Source organism: Notothenia coriiceps, unplaced genomic scaffold, assembly GCF_000735185.1.
Source record: "Notothenia coriiceps isolate Sejong01 unplaced genomic scaffold, NC01 NC01_scaffold00018971, whole genome shotgun sequence".
In the NCBI taxonomy this organism is placed as follows: domain Eukaryota; kingdom Metazoa; phylum Chordata; class Actinopteri; order Perciformes; family Nototheniidae; genus Notothenia; species Notothenia coriiceps.
In genome coordinates this window covers 119917-139853 of record NW_011351672.1, presented here as the reverse complement: position 1 = coordinate 139853, position 19937 = coordinate 119917, and the positions used below count along the sequence as shown (strand labels likewise).

The 19937-nt window shown below is 44.3% G+C and overlaps 1 protein-coding gene across 3 annotated transcripts; it reads right to left on the bottom strand.

Moving 5' to 3' along the window:
- Window positions 1–2871: 2871 nt before the first annotated feature.
- Window positions 2872–19281, bottom strand: LOC104951344 (axin-2). Of its 3 annotated transcripts, none has more exons than XM_010777982.1 (11): window positions 19066–19281; window positions 16694–17637; window positions 14130–14270; window positions 11414–11516; window positions 9451–9591; window positions 8437–8858; window positions 8180–8326; window positions 7599–7832; window positions 7374–7466; window positions 6658–6783; window positions 2872–4198 (listed from the first exon to the last, which is right to left on the bottom strand). In XM_010777982.1, exons 2-11 carry the CDS (start codon window positions 17524–17526, stop codon window positions 4072–4074), a joined length of 2367 nt encoding a protein of 788 aa, XP_010776284.1. In that variant the 5' UTR covers window positions 17527–17637; window positions 19066–19281; the 3' UTR covers window positions 2872–4071. The 3 variants fall into 3 exon arrangements, with proteins under 3 accessions (XP_010776284.1, XP_010776283.1, XP_010776282.1); XM_010777981.1 differs by lacking the exon at window positions 19066–19281 and adding an exon at window positions 18735–18757; XM_010777980.1 differs by lacking the exon at window positions 19066–19281 and adding an exon at window positions 18517–18721.
- Window positions 19282–19937: the final 656 nt, after the last annotated feature.

Below are 19937 nucleotides of genomic sequence, written 5' to 3'. Positions count from 1 at the left end.
TTTTGTTCTTCTTGTGTGTCAGTTATCCACACCAATCAGAAGTGCTGTGCTCCACAAGTACCAGCCATTCTTAATCAATCAGAAGTGGCCCATGATAGAAGGTGATAGACAGATTGATCCAATCACCTGCCAAGTGCTTTTGAAAGTGCCTGCCCTTTCCAAATGGAGCTCTCCTAGATGGTTTGGTGAAACAAACCATCTGAGTCAGGTTAGTAATGCTCCATCACATGTTTTACATCTATTACAGGGTGAATCTTAAACTGAAGCTTGACTTTAAAGCAACCCAACGGAAGTTTCATGTAAGTTTAGTTCTTTCACTCGTAGCTCGGGCTGTGGGGGTGCTAGAGACGGGAGTACGTTGATACGACCTTCCTAGACGGAGTTATGGCCGCATTTTACAATAAACTTCCGTTGGGTCGCTTAAAAACAAATATCGCAATTCGAATCGTAATATTTGTCAGAAAAATCGCAATTAGATTTTTTCCCAAAATCGTGCAGCCCTAATATCTATATACATATACACTGTACTGTGTCAAACCCACAATGCATCGACTGGATGGATTAACACCATTTTACCAACCATCTGAGGAGTGTACTAACTAACTAACTACTGTTAGTATTGCGAGCAAAGCAAAATGCAATGTTTTGTTGAAATTGGCACATGGGCCAGTTTCAACATGAACAAAAATAATTAAATGAGAATACCATACATTCTCTGATGACGAGTTGAAACTAGATCAAACTGCATTTTGTACACGCATCAGCCTAATCAAAATTCCATCTCGCAACAACAAACAATATTCTAATTAGATGGTGTGTCTGCTGCTAACACGGATTCAAAATCCTCCGGAGACCATCCAGTCTGCTCCTCTGCTATCTAACAGACCAGTTATTTGGACAGCATTTTAGTCATTAAGTCAACCTGCCAGTAAGTCACAGTCATAGTCAGATAACCAGCTTTAAAAATACCATCGAAGGTAAGTAATGGAACACTTACATTTAGCCGGTTTCACATTTCACTAAGTGGCATGATTCATTTACACTCTTAAGATAAAAATACAGGAGCTGCTGATAGCAACCTTCACACACGCAGGCTAACAACAACATCAAGTTGACCAAAAATATTAATAAATCTGTTTCTAATTCTAAACTTGAACGAAAAGCTGTTAATGAATCATGTGAGAATCAGAAGGGGAAGTGAGGTGGGAAAAGGGGAGGAGAGGTGAGAGGAAGAGAGGCGAGTACAGCAGAGCAGCCATTAGGATGCAGTCGGCTCACTATAAATAGGCCAGTGCCCGTCTGGCTGTGAAGGAGTGACAATCAAATATTTCGTAGTCACGCTGGAGCCTTCTGACAGCTTTCTGTGGTGCTTTGACATACACAATATCTGTATTTATGTCAAACATTGATATTCTTTATCACAAAGCCCCATGCTGTTTAATAACTGTGACTAATTTATTCAATGCTTCTGGATACAAAATGAAGTCTTTATGAAAAGCATGTCATGGCATTGATGGATCTTCTGAATCTCTGATCTTAAAAGTAACAACAACTGGGGTATAAAATCCTTAATTTCAACACACATCTGCTATATCAAGATCAGCATGTTGTAGTCACTATAACAACCCCTGAATTGAGTTATAGATTTAAGCATAAAGGCCAGCAGCTAACACATACATGTACATTATATGAGTTATGATGACTTAAAGGTAGGGTAGGTAAGAATGGAGAAACCAGCTTGAGTGCGCTAGAATTTGAAAGTATGCAGCCGAAAAAAATCCGCCCCTTCCTTCAGACTTCCTTACAGAGCCCCTCCTCCAACACACACAAACGCGCACATGACCAATGAGGGCACGAGATAAGTTTGTGCACAGATGGAAGTCTGACAGGCAGTTAGGCCATCCAGTTATTTTAGCCGGGCCGGCTCAGATGACTGGTCGTGCTTTTTACAGCGCTACGGATTCCACAAATGTAGAATTTTTGTATGTATTTATTGTCAAATCATTTAATACATTCATTGCTATCGGGATGTTAAGAGCAAAAGGTTTTTCTGAAATAAATTACATACCCCACCTTTAATTTTGGTTCTAGTGATAATTGATTGGATAGTAGTTTTTGTAAACAACATCTTACATCAGCAACCTTTACAAAGATTTCATTAATACTTTTTTTATTTTAATAATCTATTGTTACTCCTTCGGTGCTTACTTAATATGTACTTGATATATTGTTTTATTAAAGTTTTTTACACAAGAAAAACAGTTGGATAACTGTCAGGAAAATAATATTCTCTAACTTGATGTGTGGTATGAACTGGCAGTAATATCAAACAAGATATCAGTGACATTATAGTGCAGTGAAAACAATGGTGAAAGAAGGAAATCCAGTCAAACAGGTTTCATTTGAAAAATATAAAACTTTAATAAAGGCTACATCTCTCAATAATTACAATAATTATAGGTCCATGTAAATCTTTAAATGAAACTCTTTATATAATGTATAATTTACAGTTTAGATAGAATGAAACAAAACAAAAAACAAATGGCCGTAGTGTAAAACAAAACAAAAAAACATGATTACAGGATATTATTAAAAGCACAAAAATATCTTTTCAACATGAAACCCTTCTGAAAACCAAGGGATATATATTAAACCCCTGAAACAGGGTAGCACATGGTATGGCATCCATGTAGGCACAGGTGCTGTACTCATAAAACACCAGCGAAACTGTGTTTGTCATTTATGTGTGTGTCCATCACATGTATCAGTATTCATACTTCAGAATGCATAATTACAATGTATACAGGAGCTCTGCTATATACGATGTTACTGTAACAACATTCAAAAGGTATCGGAGCCATAATTCTTCACTTTTTTCTTTTTTGTGTTTTTTTGACACGCTAGCTGACTTCCCCGAGAAAGTCGTTTTCAGTGATCCAAACTTGTTCTTGTTAGCACAAGTTATTTTGGTGTGGGGGCTGTAAACACTGCCATTATTAGATGGTACAGCTTGTGCTCCAGGTCTCCTCTCTGTGTGTATCTGTTTACACCCCCCACCCCTCGTGCAATGCCTGATTTACAAACAAAGGCACAACAAAAAAGATTGAGCTCTGTCGCCGGACTGGGAGAAGAATAGAAGGAGGGGGGACGGGGACGTGGGAGAGGAAATGCTAGTGTGAAAAACTTAACATTATAAACTATCAGCAGCATATAAGACTGGGATTGACCATTAGAATGGAAAAGAGTGCGCCTCGGAAAAAGACCACTGCGAAGGTTGTTAGTTCAGATCAGGCGGGCGACAAGGCTATTGGAGGTGCTAGGCTGGTGTCACATAAAGTAAAAAACAGACAAAACAAACAATATCACCACAGTATTCTCCCAACATTCAAAGCAGCTTGCCCATTGGCTGGAAATAGGGAGGGAGGGAGGGGTATATTTAAGAAAACTAAGGAACAGGGTAAAGTGTGGGTGTTTTTTTTCTCAATAAATACTTAATAAAAACTTTCAACTCATGACGAAAAGCATCTCTATATATAATACATGTATATATACATAAATGCATGTATGTATATGCACACGTACAGACGTTTTTGTAGCGATGTTGAAGTGTTAAGAGCAGGTTGGTGCTAGTCCGTTGCACTCGGCAGTCTCTCATCACAACAAAACAGTCATCTACATCTTCAGTGGTTATATATTTAAGAAGAGGCGGGGTCTCCCCCCCACTAGCCTCCAATCATCATCATCATCCTTTGTGTTGGTCTTTTTAAGTCTCTCGTGTCATTCCCTTGTGTTTCTAAGGCTGATTGGTTGATAAAGTCAGGGAGGGGCGTTGACTCCTCTGGGTTCGGCATACTTCATTGGCTCGTCTTCCTTCAATCGCTCCTCTTGTGCTGGATATATTAACTCTGTTTAGCTTAATATTAAGAAATAGAAAAAAAACAAAACAAAAAATAGGAGTCTAGAGTATTTTTTGTTAATTACAAAGAGTCTCTTGCTCAATTTTCTTTAGGGATAGTTTAGCTTTTGGTTGGGCGGGAGAAGGGCATTGGTTGGTTGGCAACAAAGTGGCTTTCAGTCCATCCTCTCCACCTTGCCCAGGACCTTGCCCTCGTACATGGGCAACAAGTTGGCATCCTCCAACACCTCCTCGAACACGGCACCGCACTCAAACTCATCGCTGGCTTTCTTGAAGTAGTACCTGAGAAGGAAACACAAAGAGAGGTCCGTGGTTAGAAAATGTTGAGCGTGGGTGTGAGTGAAAAAAATAAATAAACCTTGAACTCATGACAGGAGTTGCAGCAGGAGTGCATTTGATACATTTCATCGCATTTTAAGAGCGCTTTGAGGCACCTACACGAACACTTCCATATACATGCTTGCGCACAACTCCCTTTAGTCCAAATCAAACACAAACACAAACTCTGAGAGCCAGAAATGGATCCTGCTCAAAACAACTTAGTCATAGCCTTCAATGCCATCCCCGCACACTTCAAAGGCTGAGCCTGACTCCACATCACACCACTGCACAAACAGAGCTGAACCCTAGCTTTAAACACTCCCAGTGATAATTCAAGCTGCTAGAAACCGCCTGTTTGTGTGTGTGTCTGTGTGTGTGTGTGTCTGGGTGTGTGTGTCCATCCATGTGTGCTCATCTCCTCATCTACTGCTGACCATCCTACAGATTACGGATGCCTATCTGTCCTGCAAGGTCTTATTAAAGTTGAAGGGTTAATTAGAGGCTGTCTTAAGCCCCCCCCTCCCCTTTCTTTCTCTCTTCAGTAGCCCCCCACCACACCACACCCCACCCCTTCCCTCTGTGTCTCCATGGCTTCTAATTGGGCTGGCTGTCAAATGAAGGGCCTTTCTGTCACACAGGTTGGCATTACAGGTGCCTGAGAGTCTGCATGTGACTGAAGGAGCACACTCCGCTGCCTGCACATAAACATGCCTTGTGTTTCACACGCCATCAGACACGCACACACTTCGGGCAGCGTTCCGATCACCAGCGGAGAACAGAGGGGGAAAGAGGGAGCGGGAAGGGCAGAAAGCGGAGGGGAAGCGGAGCGCAGGCCTTCCTGGCTCGCTGAGTGGGTGTGATAGATTGGATGTAGGCCGAGCCTGAGGGGCTTTTAAAGGGAGGGGGGTGGCACCGCTCAGACAGTCTCCTGGAGGTCACAGGTCACCTAGCTAGCCCACTCTTCTTCTTCTTCTCTCAAGCAGAGATAACTCCCAGGGTTAGCTTGGCCCCAGTGACTGTGAAGTCTCCTGGAGCTCCTCATGATTTCTCCTCTCTACTTTCAACCCAGCAAAAGATCAGCGGGAGGGGATTTAATGATAAGCTTTGTAATGGAAAAATGCCTAATTTTGCCCAAGTGTGCTTGCGTTCAGACTACAAAAAAAAGAAGAAAAAAGAGATTTAAAAAGCTGTTTTATGAGCAATCGCTGAGTTTAGAGTGATTCAAACAGCACATATAAGAAGGGTTGTGCAAAAACATACACATGCACTTTTATTTGCCCTGTTGATTATAATTATGCCAAAGAGGAGGAGGTGGCACCACCACAGCTGCAAGACTTTCTACACAAGTGTGCAGCGATGTGACAATTGATGGCTTTGTTTAATGATATGGCATCTTGGCAGAGTTTCACTCTGTTGACTAAGCGTTAGTGGGCAGGATTTAGCCGTTTGTAGAAACCAAATAAATGCATTACCCTCCTCAGTCTCATTGGCTGATTCTTTTTGCTAAATTTTTGCTCACAAATAGTTCAAAGTCATCACTTTGTTTCGGAGAGTGAGACAGAGAGAGACAGAAGGAGTCGTTTCTATTGGAACATGTTTTATGTGGCAGGATTTTTCTCTCTTTGCAACATCTGGCACCAATATCGTCTGGCAGAGCCGTGGCGTACTGTTCTCCACTGTACCGCTGCCATGTCCAAATTAACCAACTCCACACATTCTGCTGCCATTGAAGCCAGACGCTTCATCCCCACCTCCCCACTTTTCATTCGCTCGATGAGTTATGGGATAGCAGGGGTGCAATGACTTGTTTGCAGGCTTTCTCTCTTGACTAACAAGCAGATGTGGCTGTAACCTAATGTTGATGTCATGGGCATGCAGTTTGTGTTTTTTTCAGTGGCGTACAACATAAACAGAACTGCAACTTGATAAATAAGTTCCTGATGTATTGTCCTCAAACTGCACAGATATCTCATAAGGTCTTATGTTTTTGAAATTCCCCTCATCATCTTGCTATCAGACATTAACAAATGAAGGTGCTTACAGCGTTTGATTTTAATGCCTGATGCAATAGTGTGGAGGAGGAATTTGAAGGCCTCGCAATGGTCTTTGTGCAAAAAATAAAATGGCCCAGTCTTCAAAGCCATATTTATTAAGGCTGCCTTACCGTTGAAATCAGTACCAGATGTGGGGGGAAAATTCGCCCCACAACCCCCCCTCATTTCCCCCCCTCTCTGTAAGCTCTGAATACAGTGGATCAGCCCAGTTTCTTTTCAACTATCCGCCTCCGTTATTTCACACTCCCACTCAGCATATACAAGTGCAATAACAAGTGCACACACATACAGACACAGATAACCTGCCCAACAAACCCTGTCTATCAGAATATGTGATGTGTTTTTGGTCAGTGGTTTTGTAATTACCGGTAGTTGCCTTTCTTGCTAAGCTGTTCTTTGAAGTGTCCCAGGGTGAGGCAGTGGGTCTTCATCATGCTGCGATAAGGAATCTCTTCACCACAGAAGAAGTAGGTGACCACGAGCTCCTTAGACCTGAAGGGGCAACAAATAATAACTGGTTTTAGAGCGCTGTACTTGTAAGAGTCAGGTTGTTGAATGTAGACAAGGAATCTTTGGAGTATAATTAATTAAGGATGTTAACGGACAGCTAGCTTACCTAAGGGTCAACTAATTAAAACTGAAAGAGGCTTTAGAGTCAGGTGGCTGTAGCTTAACATCAAACACCCACCCATTCAACAACACATGTATGAAGGGGAGAGTTACATTTGAGTTATCAAGGGCTGCTTAACACGACTTTGTTGGGCTCCAGCGGTGAATGTGTTGGTTTGGGAGACGGGTGGGTAGTTAGGATTGCGAATTAAAGCATGTTTAATCTTAAATGATTAAAAGGCGAGAGAAGAGGAGTTCAAAGACATAGCTATGCTGACTCACAACATCTCTCTTTGAACGGGAGAGTGAGAAAATCTGCGAGGAGGAGGGTGAAAACACGAGCTGGGAGAGGGAGGGAACGCTAACAAAGTCTATCGCTAATGACTTCTGATTTTAAAAAGAAAAATCAAATTAAGGGAAGTTGAGCAGTAGAAAAAAAGACAGTAATGTGTCATAGATAAAAGAAGACGTACTCGTCTGCTGTGAGTCCGGGGCTGGAGAGCGGGGTGCCTCCAGCTGCCGGATGGCTTCTGTCTCTCGGAAGGCTGCTGGCTGCTGTTGAATGCCTGTTAAAACCACAGAAATCGATCACATTGTTATCAAGGTAAATTATTTGACACCATTTCAAATGTATAATAAGGTGATCCATGAAATGTGAAAGATGGGGAATATGTATGTGAGCTAAATGTTTGCCATACCTTTGTTTTGGGGGCTTGGAGACTTCTTCTAGTCTGCGGCAGGCCTCCTCCAGCTGTGCCAGGGTGTTGGGTGGGCGTAAGGGGGGAATGGCCGGGTCCTGGATGAAAGGGTGGCCGGGGTGGTGGCTACGGAGGTGAGCCCCGCTGCCAATGCCGCCTCCGCCCCAAGAGGAGTGTGTCCGGCTGGGCAGAGTCTTTGAGTCGAGAGGGTTGGACTTCTTTAGGCCTTGTATGCTGTCGGGATAAAATACAACATGAGCTGAGAACTCCAGACACCAGTGCTGAGTGGAGTAATAATGATTTAGTCTAGGACAGCACTTACACATGCTTTGATTACTTGATTTAATTCACGGATCTCTAAAATGTTGTTTCTCCAAAAATAATCATGCAAAACTGCAACTTTAAATGTTGTGTTTACCAAATAGGTACTTATTTGTTTCTTTTAATCATTTACCATGAAACAAAGTAAAACTAAATGTCAAAAGAAATCTCCACGACTAGGACCAAGGTGACTTATCGACAAAGAGGGTGCGGTCTGTTAGTGTTTCGTGGTGCCAATGTCCGTGGTGACAATTTCTTACCTGTGTGGCTTATGCTTGCCCTGCCTCTCACTCTCGAGGATCCACTGCCAAACATTCTGAGAGCGGTCGGTGGCATCTAGGGGAAGGCGGGTGGACACTCCCTCATCGGTGGCCTTGATTGGCCGCTTGGACAAAGTGCTGCAGCGACTGGAGGAAAAAGAAGAGGCCAGTTAGCACCAGACAAAAAGCAGATTTAAGAATATAAAGTAACTAAGGGTAAATGTTGATGGAAAAGTGGTGGGAAAGGTTGTATTTACGCAGGGGTGAAGTCGGAATAATTGGCACCCCCTGGAGGGCAGAGGCACTGCACGCGCTGAGCCGCCTCGGCCTCAATCTGCTCCTTGGTCCTGGGCCCAGCGTGGTGATGGTGGATGTAGTGGTGGTGGATGTGCTTTGTGGACTGACGGCCAGTCATGAGAACCTTGGCTGCCCCAGGGTAGGCACCGAAGAAGGGCCCGTGGCCAGAGGACACCAGAGCTTCTGTCTGATCTGGAGAGCGAGAGCGTGGCGAGTGCCGAACCACACCTGGTGACTGGCAGCCGGGTGTCTTCAGCACACGGGACAGGTGCTCGTCCAGGATAGCCTGAGGGTCTTCCTCACACTGACTGCTAGATGGGAGCAGAGGGTGTTGGATGGAGGTGCTGCTGGTGGGATCACTGCTCTCCTCCCTTTCCTCCTCCTAGATAGGCAAAGAAAATAATACAAAAGTTAAGTGAATTGATAAAACAGTCATAACCACCATGCACATGTGGGAAAGGCAGCCAGAAGAGGAATTTGTGTCTAAACTTACACCAACTTATATCTATCGTCCTGTGAAATCAGTGAGAGCAAACGCCTGGATAACTTGATTTGAGTTTCCTTTTTGCCGCACTGTTATCTTCGCTAACAGGCTTTGGGTGCGCTTCATATATAATGCAGAGTTTGCCTCTGCTTCACAAAGAGACTGGCACTGCACACACTCAGCAAGCGTGCCACTGGAGAGTAGCTAAGTGCTAACTATTTGAAGGAGCTTCAAGTGTGTCTAGAAACATAAGTTTGAAAGTTCCTCCAGATGAAGTAGGAGGACAGAGAGGAAAAGGGAAGAAGAAGCTAAACCAAGACAGACTTTCAAATCCCTTGGTGTTTTCCCTGTTCTTCGACATGCTAAAGTTGGCACATAGGCTTTCATAGTGCCTTCTCCAGAGGTAACTTGGATACAAGTTAGAATTTCTTAATGAAAGCTATGCTCAATGTGTGTGGAATTGCCAGAGCAGTTTTGTTTGCATCCATACCTCCTGGATCTGCTGCAGCCTCTCCTCCAACGAGCTCATGGTGTCCTGCTCTCGCTTCAGCTTCTCCAGCTTGGATATGAGCTGTGCAGCAAAGGCCGACGGCTCCACAGGGGTCATCTCCTTAGGCAGCCGATGTGTCCTCTGCAGGGTAAACAACACAGGGGGAGGACCATTTAGATTGTGTGTGGATGTAAGTTCGTACTGTTTTTGACAGATGCAATATGCTGCATTAATCCACTGCTCTATATTGTTCCAAAAAGGCCTAATCCAGATGCCCTTGCCCTGGAGCTAACCTGAACCTTCTTCACCGCCCATCCCTCCCATGATCGTCTCATGCCCAGTGCCCTTGACTGTGCCAGGCTGCTGGGTGAGGGGGGGAGAACGGGGGTAGTGATGGCAGGGTAGCAGTTGGTCTCACTTGGAGGGGAGGCCCCCTGCCTGCACCCTCTGTAGCCCGACCAAGCCATCAGCTAGGCTGCCTCTGAAGTCAACACACTTCAAAGGGCCCTTGTCAAACATCAAACGCACACTAGGGGTGGGAGGGACACGCAGCTTTAAATCTCCGAATAAAAGCCAGATATCGACAGAGAAGAGAGAGTGAGGAGAGGGGAAGAAAAAAAGGGAGAGGGGGACAAAATGAACCGCGTGAAAAAAGAGGAAGAGGATTGAGATGTGCGTTAGTGAAGTGTCAATGGTGGCGGGGAGAGAGCGAGACAGAGAAGGGAAAAGAGGGAGGGAGAGGATAGAAGAGTCCAATACTAGGAAGATCTGAGGGGAAGTAGTCATTTATTTCCCGGCTGCATGCAGGGCAGCTCAGAGGTACTCTAGTCACATTATCCTCCTTTTCTTTAACTATATGCACAGGATTCTCTCTCTCTGCCTTTCTTACTTTTTGTTATTTGGCACACTGGCTTTCTTGATTTTGACTCTTTTTTTGTTGTTCCTCTCATCTCTTTGTAGACACGATGAAGGGAAGAAGAAGAAAGGCAAGCAGAGCTGCTGGCAAAGGAGCGCTGCACGGGGCCCCCGCTGCCTGGGGCTGGTGCATCATGGGAGACAGAGCCATCTCCAAATCAGGAGGGAGACATTAAAGGAGTGCAAGTGGGAAAGGGAAAGAGAGATAGAGAGAGAGGAAAAGAGAAAAAAGGCGGAACAGACAACACTGTCGATTGCATGCACTCAACATACTTCCACACACACACACACACACACACACACACACACACACACACACACACACACACACACACACACACACACACACACACACACACACACACACACACACACACACCTGTGTTTGGATATGAAGAAAAAATATCTTAATGTCTTGCCTCAAACAGAGCCAACTCATAACCTGTGTCAATCTGTTCTAACCCAGTTCCTTAAAGCTGTCCACCACAACTTCAGCAGGTCAACAACATATTTAATTTAAAACACATGCACTGCATGACCCAAATACTAATAGGACCAGATATCAGGGTGGGAGATGAGCAACCTAGATGTTGAATGAAGTCATTAGCATTAACACTGTTGCAATGTTAATTACCTTTGCTACAACGACAGCTATCATTGATGCATAACACATATTAAGCTATGGCCCTTTGTGAGATGCTACAGCTACTGAATCAGAATACAAAGATGACAACACAAGTTTATATTTACAGCCTTACAGAAGCTACAGGGAAGATGGGGGTTGTGGCTTTAAACAACAGAAGAAGTGAAGTGGTATGCAAATGCTGCCTTTCATTTACCCTGACTTTTATATGAAAACGACTCGGGGAATGAAATATAGTATTCTGTCACAACATGAGCTCTGGAAAATAATAAAATTAAAATAAAGCACAACTCCTCGAGGGAATCAGGACCCAGTTGTCTGTCAGTTTGTAAAAGTTTGAGTTTAGCAGATTACAAAAAAGGAAACACTGAGACAGGAAGTAGAATTTAAGGAAGTAGGACTTACAGGAAAGTGGGGTAGTGTAATCTGGCCATTGATCTTGACACTGCGGTGCATCTCTCGCTGGAGTTGCTTCTTTGTGCCCAGTTTATATGGAGGGATTCCATCTCTGTAAAAACAACAATATTTACATTTGGTTAAAAATACAACTTGAACTACTTTCTTTTATAATTGGTGTTCTGTTTCATCATTTACTGCAACTTATTATGCCGGGCACAATACCTCCACATCAACTGTCAATGCATTTGTGCCATTATACAATCTTTGTGGAGAAAAAGCCTTTTGGAGGCAGTTCATCATTGAAGACACAACACAACACCACCCACTAGGCCCATTACAGCTAAATCAAAAGGCCGGGGAGCCCTTGAAGCCAAGGCAACACAAACACACATAACAAAACACACCAGGACAATGGTAGAGATATGCTAAACATCACACATTCAAAAGAAGAGCCCCGCCGATAAGATGACATCAGTCCTTGTCAACTCTGACAATGGTTGTTTAAAAAGCAGACAAATTAGCGCTTAGCTCAGTAGCTGCTTAGAGACAGAAACTACAACACGCTAGCAAGCGCTGCTTAAGCGCTGCTGTCTTGGTAGTTCTGACATATGAAATGAGATATGAGAATAGAAATGTAGCTAGGAATACCAGTGGTCTCCGGACAATTAAGCATTTATTCTGGGAATCTTGTTCTCCATTTTTCATTCTGTGTCTGCTAGCATTTCCAGTCATATGCCACTTAAGCTGGGCCAATTATCTTGGCCGTTTTGGCTGCTCAGAAGTGTCTGACCTAGCCCAAACGCTACTTTTTCTGCTGCCTCTTTGAAATCTCACACTCATGCACATATGCACTCGCTGCCATCTTCGTTTGGCAAGCGCTGTGCTGTGAGCCTCTGATCTCAGCAACATCAAAAGGCTGGTTTGTAAGATAAGGTAATGTTTGAAGTTGGTGCAGCAGCATTCCCCAGCGTCCAAGTAAATCCATAAATAAGATATAAGCAAAAAGAGAAAAAAATCCCCCACCCCTTCTCCCTCCCCCTTCCCAAATCCTCCTTTTCTTGTTCTTTATCTGGGAAATGAGATTTAAAATCACAGTGTGCCTTTTAACCACTGTAAAAGGACACACTAATCAAATGTTTCCCTCAAATGAGAGAAGAAGAAGCTGGGTTTTTATTAAAATCAGTTAGCAGTACAGAACGCTGGGGACAAGGACAAGAGGGATCGCTGTGTCAAAGCCCTTGGTGTGAATATTAAAGGAATATGACTTTGACACATGGACATTCTCTTTTATTACCCTAAACAAGTTCTGCAAGTCACAATTCAGAGTGACATTATCAAGAAGATAATGGAGCCAAGCTCCCGATATTGCTTGTGTTGCAGCAAGCTTTTTGAAAGTCAGGCCTACTACCAAAAAATCAGTGCTTCACAAACAGTACCCTTGAGACTACAAGCCATCATCCCTCCAGGTGCAGGAAGAAACACAGGAAACTCCTACAAAGTAAAACTCAACAGCCCGGAGGAACATGCGTGCTAACAAGAACCCCAAACTTGGAGGCAAAACATCATTCGCACACAAAGCAACTTCCCTTTCGCTAACTATGTTTTTATCAATCCAAACTGTCTCCACCTTGGGGAATCATGTGATGGCTGGGTGCTTTGTCCAGGTTGGAGAAGAGAACAGCTCTGGACTCTTTCATGGTTTCATGGGCCCTTACTTTATGGGGATCTCCTATTCAGTTGTGCAAGTCATTTTCAAAGCAGCCAGCCACCCTCTTATCCCCCTAAGCTCCCCTCACCTAACAATAGGCTGAAAGCGATTCAGTTAAGCCCTTTATACTCCATGCACTTTATTTTCTCACTCCCTTGCACTTCGAGCCTAACCACTCCTGCTATTGGCTCTGGAGGGTGGAGGAGAGATGCTGTTGAGGAGGAGGGTGAGGTGATTTTTTGGGGGGTGCCCTAGTCTGGCCAGGGGGAGTTCCTCATGCCTTGTCCCAAGGTCTAGAAATGAGTAACCCCTGTGAAAGCCTCACAGACACATGATCTCAGCACGCCGCAGAGGCCAGTGGCAGGAAACCGACCCACCATGTGAGTAAGCCTCCTTTCATTTGGTGCCAACATTTTTCAATGAGTTTGTCTTGAGGCCCGAATGGCCATTTCCCTCCCCCCCTCTCCTTCAGCTCTTCAAAGGGAAAAAGCGATTAGATAATATGAAAAAAACAAGTCTGTTGTGGCAGAAGGGTGGGTGGGATGGATACATTTCAACTTTGAGGAAAATGAGGCAACGCCCCCACCCACATCAAGACGTTCTCCATTTTTTTCAACCTTCTCACCAGCCTGCAACGCATCAGAATAAACTTCAAAAGGTCCTCAGACATAATGACTTTCCCAGAGTTATCTCCCCGGAGGCCACAGTAACAACTACACATTAATAGAATTACCTTAGACTCAATCATAGAAGATAATTAAAATACATTACGGGCCATTATTTCGCAACAGTTCCCTGGCCTCAAGAAATGCTGAGTCTGTTGGACGACAAGGCCAAATATTTTTCCTGACACCTCTACACTTTTTCCTGGAAAGGTGTTGACTGAACCCTGGCCAAGGCACGTTCAGATACTTTGGAAACAATGAAATCCAGAGCTGTGGCCAAAGTCAGTCTTTTGAAGTTGCTACATTATCTGGGTAGATATCAAACTGATAAAAAACGAAAACCACTTACACGCTACTGTCTGTCATGGACATGGAATCATCCGTCGTAGCATCGCTGGAGATCTCGCTGTCGTTGGCACTGGTGGCGGGGGCAAAAATGTATCCGGAGTTGACAAAGTAAGGGCTGGCAGGCTCTCCTCGACGATGGGGCCTGAGAAAGAAATGTCCCAAATTTGAATGTAAAGTTGTGATTTGAAGAGGGGAGAGATGTGACAGCTGGGTAGAGTTGACTTTCTCTGTTACTTTTTACAACAAAAAGCGAAGGTGACAGCTTGGAGTTTGTTTGCGACAATGTGACAACAATGTTAGAGATGGAGGTATACTTCTTCTTTTGTCTCTCGACCTTCTTTCATGTCTCTCCTCCCTAACATACAGGGCTTGTGTGTTTGGGGGTGGAGGGTTGATGGTTGGAGTAAGTGAAGTGAGCCGCTTTTCTGTGTGTGAATGAACAACAGAATATACCTTCTTTTTCTCTGCTGCTATCTCCACACTCTTTTGTTTGGGACAGGCACTTTTCCACTTTGAATCTCTCTACTCTCTGTCTTTTCTCCTCTATGCTCTCTTACTTCTATCTCTCCCTCTCTCTGTCATCCAGTCTGGGGCCCTTCCTTTCCCCATTCCCCCCTGCTTTCCTTTCTAAAGTCTCTCTCTCTCTCTGTCTTTCTACTCTCTCCTGCTGTGTTGCATTCCTGTTTCAGTAGTGAAGGGGGTGGACAAGGAAGAGGGAGGGAAGAAGAGGAAGGGGGAACTTGAGCTTTAGTGAGGGGGTGAGGGAGAGAGGAAAAGGGGGAAGGAGGGCCCCTTTCTTTATGAGAATGCCTTCTGCCGGGAGTGCTGAGAGGAGAACCCCAGCATGACTAAAGCCGTAGGCCCCAAGCACAAACCTGACCTTTGGAAGGTCCGCGCAAAGAGTCAGGTATTTAGCACAGCTGGGCTCTCTGCACCCCCTGCTCTCTTTCTCCATCTCTTTTCTTTCTTTCATGATCCCCCCTTCCTTTCTTCCCCCCTTCCCCTCCTCTTGTCTCTCCCTGTCTCTCTCCAAAGCATGCTTAGTCTCTGTCAGACAGATTTTTTTTTTTTTTAAAAAGAAAGATAAAAGTGCTGAATAGAGAAAAAAGAGAAAGGAAAACACACACACACAATCTACGGCAACGTGGGATTGGTGGTTGAAGCTGCGGAACTGAGATGAGGATGTTTTGTTGTTGTGTTTTTCTATCACTTTGGAGTTGAGTATTGGAAGTTTCTCCAAAAAGAAGGGAAAAGGGATCAATGCAGTGGCAAAATTAGTTCCACATGTTTGAGATGGAAATTGGTTGACCTAAAGAGATGGTGAGGGGCAGGGGGAAAGCGCGGGTGACGGAAGGGAGAAAGAGGGGGCTCTCTCCCTCTCCATTTTCTTTTAGTGAAAAACAAGAATGCAGGGGATCACACCAGGAATCCAGGAGATGCCCACATGTCAACAAACCGTGTGCTTATTGGTTCCTAGCTCAACATGGGCCCTTTCAAGCAAATGAGTAACTGTGTGATGATGTTATCTGACATCTGCTCACATGAAGGATAAAATCCTCGAGGGGGTGTTAAAGTTGAGTTATGAGACTTAATCTATTCTGTTTTTTACACAGCTTTTAAAAATCAAGGGGAGGGGGGGTGCATTGTGTAGTCTCTAGTCTCACTACATGTTTAGTTAACCTGAGAGGGAAAGTATGGATTATTTAGTAAATTCCACTTCCTGACCCAACCAAAGTATCAAGAACTTGTCCAGCCTCTAAGTAACAATTGCGTCCAGATGTGAGGACAAAGTAGTTGAGTGAAAAAGTTTTAAAGAGCCTTTTGATGCAGACTCAAGCATAAAATCCAGCTTTTGAAAATGTTCCTGGCTTGAAAAGATTTCAGCTGTTGGACAACGTGTGGGACGAGCTCTTAAGATAAAAGCCCAAATGCTTTCCACAAACAATTCTGCTTTCATCTCTGACCAAGAGAACAATACCCCGGCTTGGCATAAGACTGAGGGATAAAGTTCTCTTAACTCTGTATTGTCATTTCTCTGGGTTAGGGAGATGTTAAGACAGTGTACAATCGCAATATGGCTTAGAGAGTAGAGAAAAAGGGAGAAAATGAAGCAACTTTACAATAGCATCACAATGTTTCATGTAGCTGTAACAGACATGAGGCTTGGTGTCTGAATTTGTGCCTGAACCGGAGGAAGGGTTTCAAAGCACAGGAAACTTGGGCAAGCCAGCAGAGGGCTGCCTGCAAGACACCATTTACTTAAAAGGAAGCCTCAGATCCATTGATGTTTTGTACCCACCCCGCCCCTCCACCCCTCCAACCCCTTGACTGACTGCAAGGCAGGAGGGCAAAAATATACATGCATGTTCCTCTGAGACTCTTTGATCAAGTGCCTTTATCTCTCTCTTATGCATTTGTGAAAAAACTGCCAACTGCCACATATTCGCTGTAGTTTAACTAATGACGGAATGATGATCACAACGAAAGTGTGCACACCACAAATAAACACATGCACTCAAATGTAATAACACACACATGCATGCTGTGGGTGAGCGCGGCTCTTACCTGCAACTATTCTCCAGCACTGCAGCTGCTGTCCGGATGGTAGCAGTAGCCCTCAGGGTTTTCGCAGACAGTCCAACAACAGACCCTAACGTTTTTGCCTTCAGGTCATTACAACTCCACTCCTCTTCCTCCATGAGAGGAGGAAGGTATCCGCACATCAACTTCAGGCTGCCGAGACTCCCGCGGTTCATGTATGCTGCGTTCTCACAGCCCGTGCGCACGTATTCGAGGTATATGTCAGAGGTCAAAAACATCTGGTATGCATTGTCTTCCATGTTTGACTGAATTTCCGTCTGTGCCTGGTCAAACATGGCCGAGTCTATTTGTTGTTTCTTAATACTATCCTTTATGAAGGTCTTGGTGGCCGGTTTCAGCTGCTTGGCCACAATGCTGTTGTTCTCGATGTACCGCTTGAAAATAACTTTGGCAACTCGTAACGTTTTGGTATCCTTTAAGTCCATTTGCCTGAAGCCGTTGCAGGCGAACCAAAAGTCCAAAGTGTCCACGCAATTCTCCCGCTCCAAAAAGGTCCTAAAGAGGTGAGCGCCGTCTTGGTCACCCAGGAGAAAATGCAGTGACTTTGTCCACCGGACTAGGGGCGAGTCCGGGGACGCGCTGCCCTCTGGCTCCCCGAGTCCATCCTCGTTCCTCCGCGGCGTGGAGCCGGGAGGCGCGGAGGCGGCGGCGATATCTTTAACCTTGCTCTGGGATCTCATTTTGGCAGATCTGCTGGGGTCGTAGCATGACGCCTCTCCCTCCTCCCCCGGTACCGGAGGACGAGGAGCATCTTCTCGGAAGCTACTGATGATGTGCTCCGTAAGCGCCCTGCTCATGGCTCCAGCTCCGGTTGCCGTGTGAGAGTGCCGTCGTGCCTCCACTGAGCACCAGCCTAATCCTCCTCACTCTCTAAAAGCAGCGGGGGAGCTTCTTAGCTCCTCTTCACTCTGAAACACAAAGTATTGATCTAATCAAAGCCAGATCCTGCTGAACTTCAAAGAAAGACATCAAGTAAACAGTCCCTTTCAAAACCCTCGCCGGGTTCACAGAGAAAGGAAAAATGAAAGGCTCTTTCGTTTCATTTATCTATTTATAATCTAAATGAGAGATCAACTGCAGCCTACATTCTTAACGTGCATTGATCTGTCACATCAAAACACATTTCACAAGAGTTATAATCTCACACAGCCTCACTCTTCACCGAAACCGTATTCTCACAACTGTGGTTTACACGTGTTTTCCTAACGAGTCCATGTCACAGGCTTCAACTCCAATTAATTCCCAATCTGTTTCGGGCGACCGTACCATACCCCTGTCTGCATCACACACACAGACTCGTCTCCACACTTCTCACCATCCCAGTAATGTAAAGACGAGTGGAAATGCATCTGATCTGCAACACAATGACCTTAAACGTTGTAATGTACGAGGGGTAAAAAGCCCCGCGGGAAAAACTATTCGCTCATGCGTAAATGTAAGCAACCAATCGTCCTAATACATACTTAAGAAGCCTATTACAGGACGCTATTAAAGCCATATACTCGGTAACGTGTCTACACTACCAACACGGCAGAAATACGCGATATATATGGCATAAAACCTCATTAAAAAAAAGAAAAGCCTTTACCGGAGCCTCGGTGCCAAGTCTTAAGAGACTTGTTTCCTAAACGATACACCGATAAACGGCATACACTGTGTGATAGGCGATCAAAAATGCCTCATTACACGTAAAACATTCTTAACAGGCAATATTACTCTAGCACAATGTAACCGATTCTAAAATGCAATGGATGAAGGCTAAAAAAAACGTGCGTAAAACAACATACCATCGCAGAGCAGATCCAACCAGAGTAAAACCCGTTAAAAAGTTGAACTGTTACTCCATTTATAGTAGAGCCTAATACAGTCCAGAATTCTTCAAGCAGTAATCCAGCAGAAAAAGCGACGACGGACTATTTACAGCCTGTGCCGTGCCACATGTGTCCTATCTCGCTGCAAAACAAGCGCTGTAGTTTGATGTACCCAGTCCCATTCAACAACTGACCTCAGAGTAGGCAGGCTCAGTCCCTATGTAGATCACTGGGGGTGTCAAAATCTGGAGGAGGTAAAAAAGGAGGTGGAGGGGGGGCTCCGTTAGAAGAATACATCCCACTTTTTTCCCAGCTAGAAGACGCACCACCAGACAAATATTCGGCTTTTTATCTGGGCTACACATACACTCACACGCACACACACATAAGCTTCTTATCTATCTCACCGTATTTCTCGCCCACAAACAAGAAACATAGCCCGCATTTCTCAACTTCAAAGCTCAGCAGCAGCACATCAAAGCGGCCAAGAGAGGGGGCCTGTGGAACAGCTTTCCTACAACTTACCATCCATGTACCCGAGTAGCCTCCCTTTTTAAACGTGAAAGTAAAGTAGTCAAACAACAGGCTTGCCTACAACCGCTTCGGCATTGTCCTGTAATGTCCTAACACACTGATGAATTTGAATACAGCTTCGAATAAAGGAGAGAAACGTTTTGCCCTCGAATTTTCTCCCCAGGTAGTGTTTCAAGAAGTCATGGAAGGCGGTAGAAAGAAATCCTCCGGGCTGTTTCTAAACCAACTGGGCTGAAGGTTTAACTGTGGACTTCAAAGTAACGAACCGCTGGCCTGGTCCCGGAAGATACATACAAACGCAGCGTCTCATCTTCGCAGCAAACAATACAATAAAATGCACCAGAATGAAGATTGAGGATTGAAAACACCAACAAATTGAATAATCCTTTGTGTTAAACAGTTCTCGTTTGCAAACCCATTCGCTTAGACGTTCATGAACGTTTATTCAACTTTTCTAGACAGGGAAAATATTTACATGTATGCCAGGACCTTATCAAAGACAGGCAATCTCAAGCCAACTCCCCGAGGCTTTGGAGCGTCAGAAGTAAGTGATCTACCGCGCCAATAGCATTATTCTTGTTACTACACAAAGTTTCAACAGAAACACAAAGCAAACAAAAGCGATACTTTAGTTGCCTGTTGCCTCTTCAAGTGACGTGAGGAAGTTTAGTGTAGCTGAGGAAAATACATTATAAAAGGGTTTACAATACTTGTACAGTCCATTGTGGTACATATTTATCTCTTTTCTTACTGCAATATTTTTCTTTGTAATTTTAACATTGGTTTATAGGGAGGCGTATTATCCTTATGTCATTTCAGTAATATTCACACTTAATTACATAGTTACCATAGTAAGGGGAGTG

What these genes read in the sequence shown, in the direction of transcription:
- LOC104951344 (XM_010777982.1), bottom strand. Translation starts at nt 17,526, where the DNA reads ATGAGCAGGGCGCTTACGGAGCACATCATCAGTAGCTTCCGAGAAGAT. An exon ending in GTGCTGGAGAATAGTTGCAG is followed by an intron (nt 14,271 to 16,693) that starts GTAAGAGCCGCG and finishes TTTCTTTCTCAG; the next exon opens with GCCCCATCGTCGAGGAGAGC. An exon ending in TATTCCGACTTCACCCCTGC is followed by an intron (nt 8,327 to 8,436) that starts GTAAATACAACC and finishes TTTTTCCTCCAG; the next exon opens with TCGCTGCAGCACTTTGTCCA.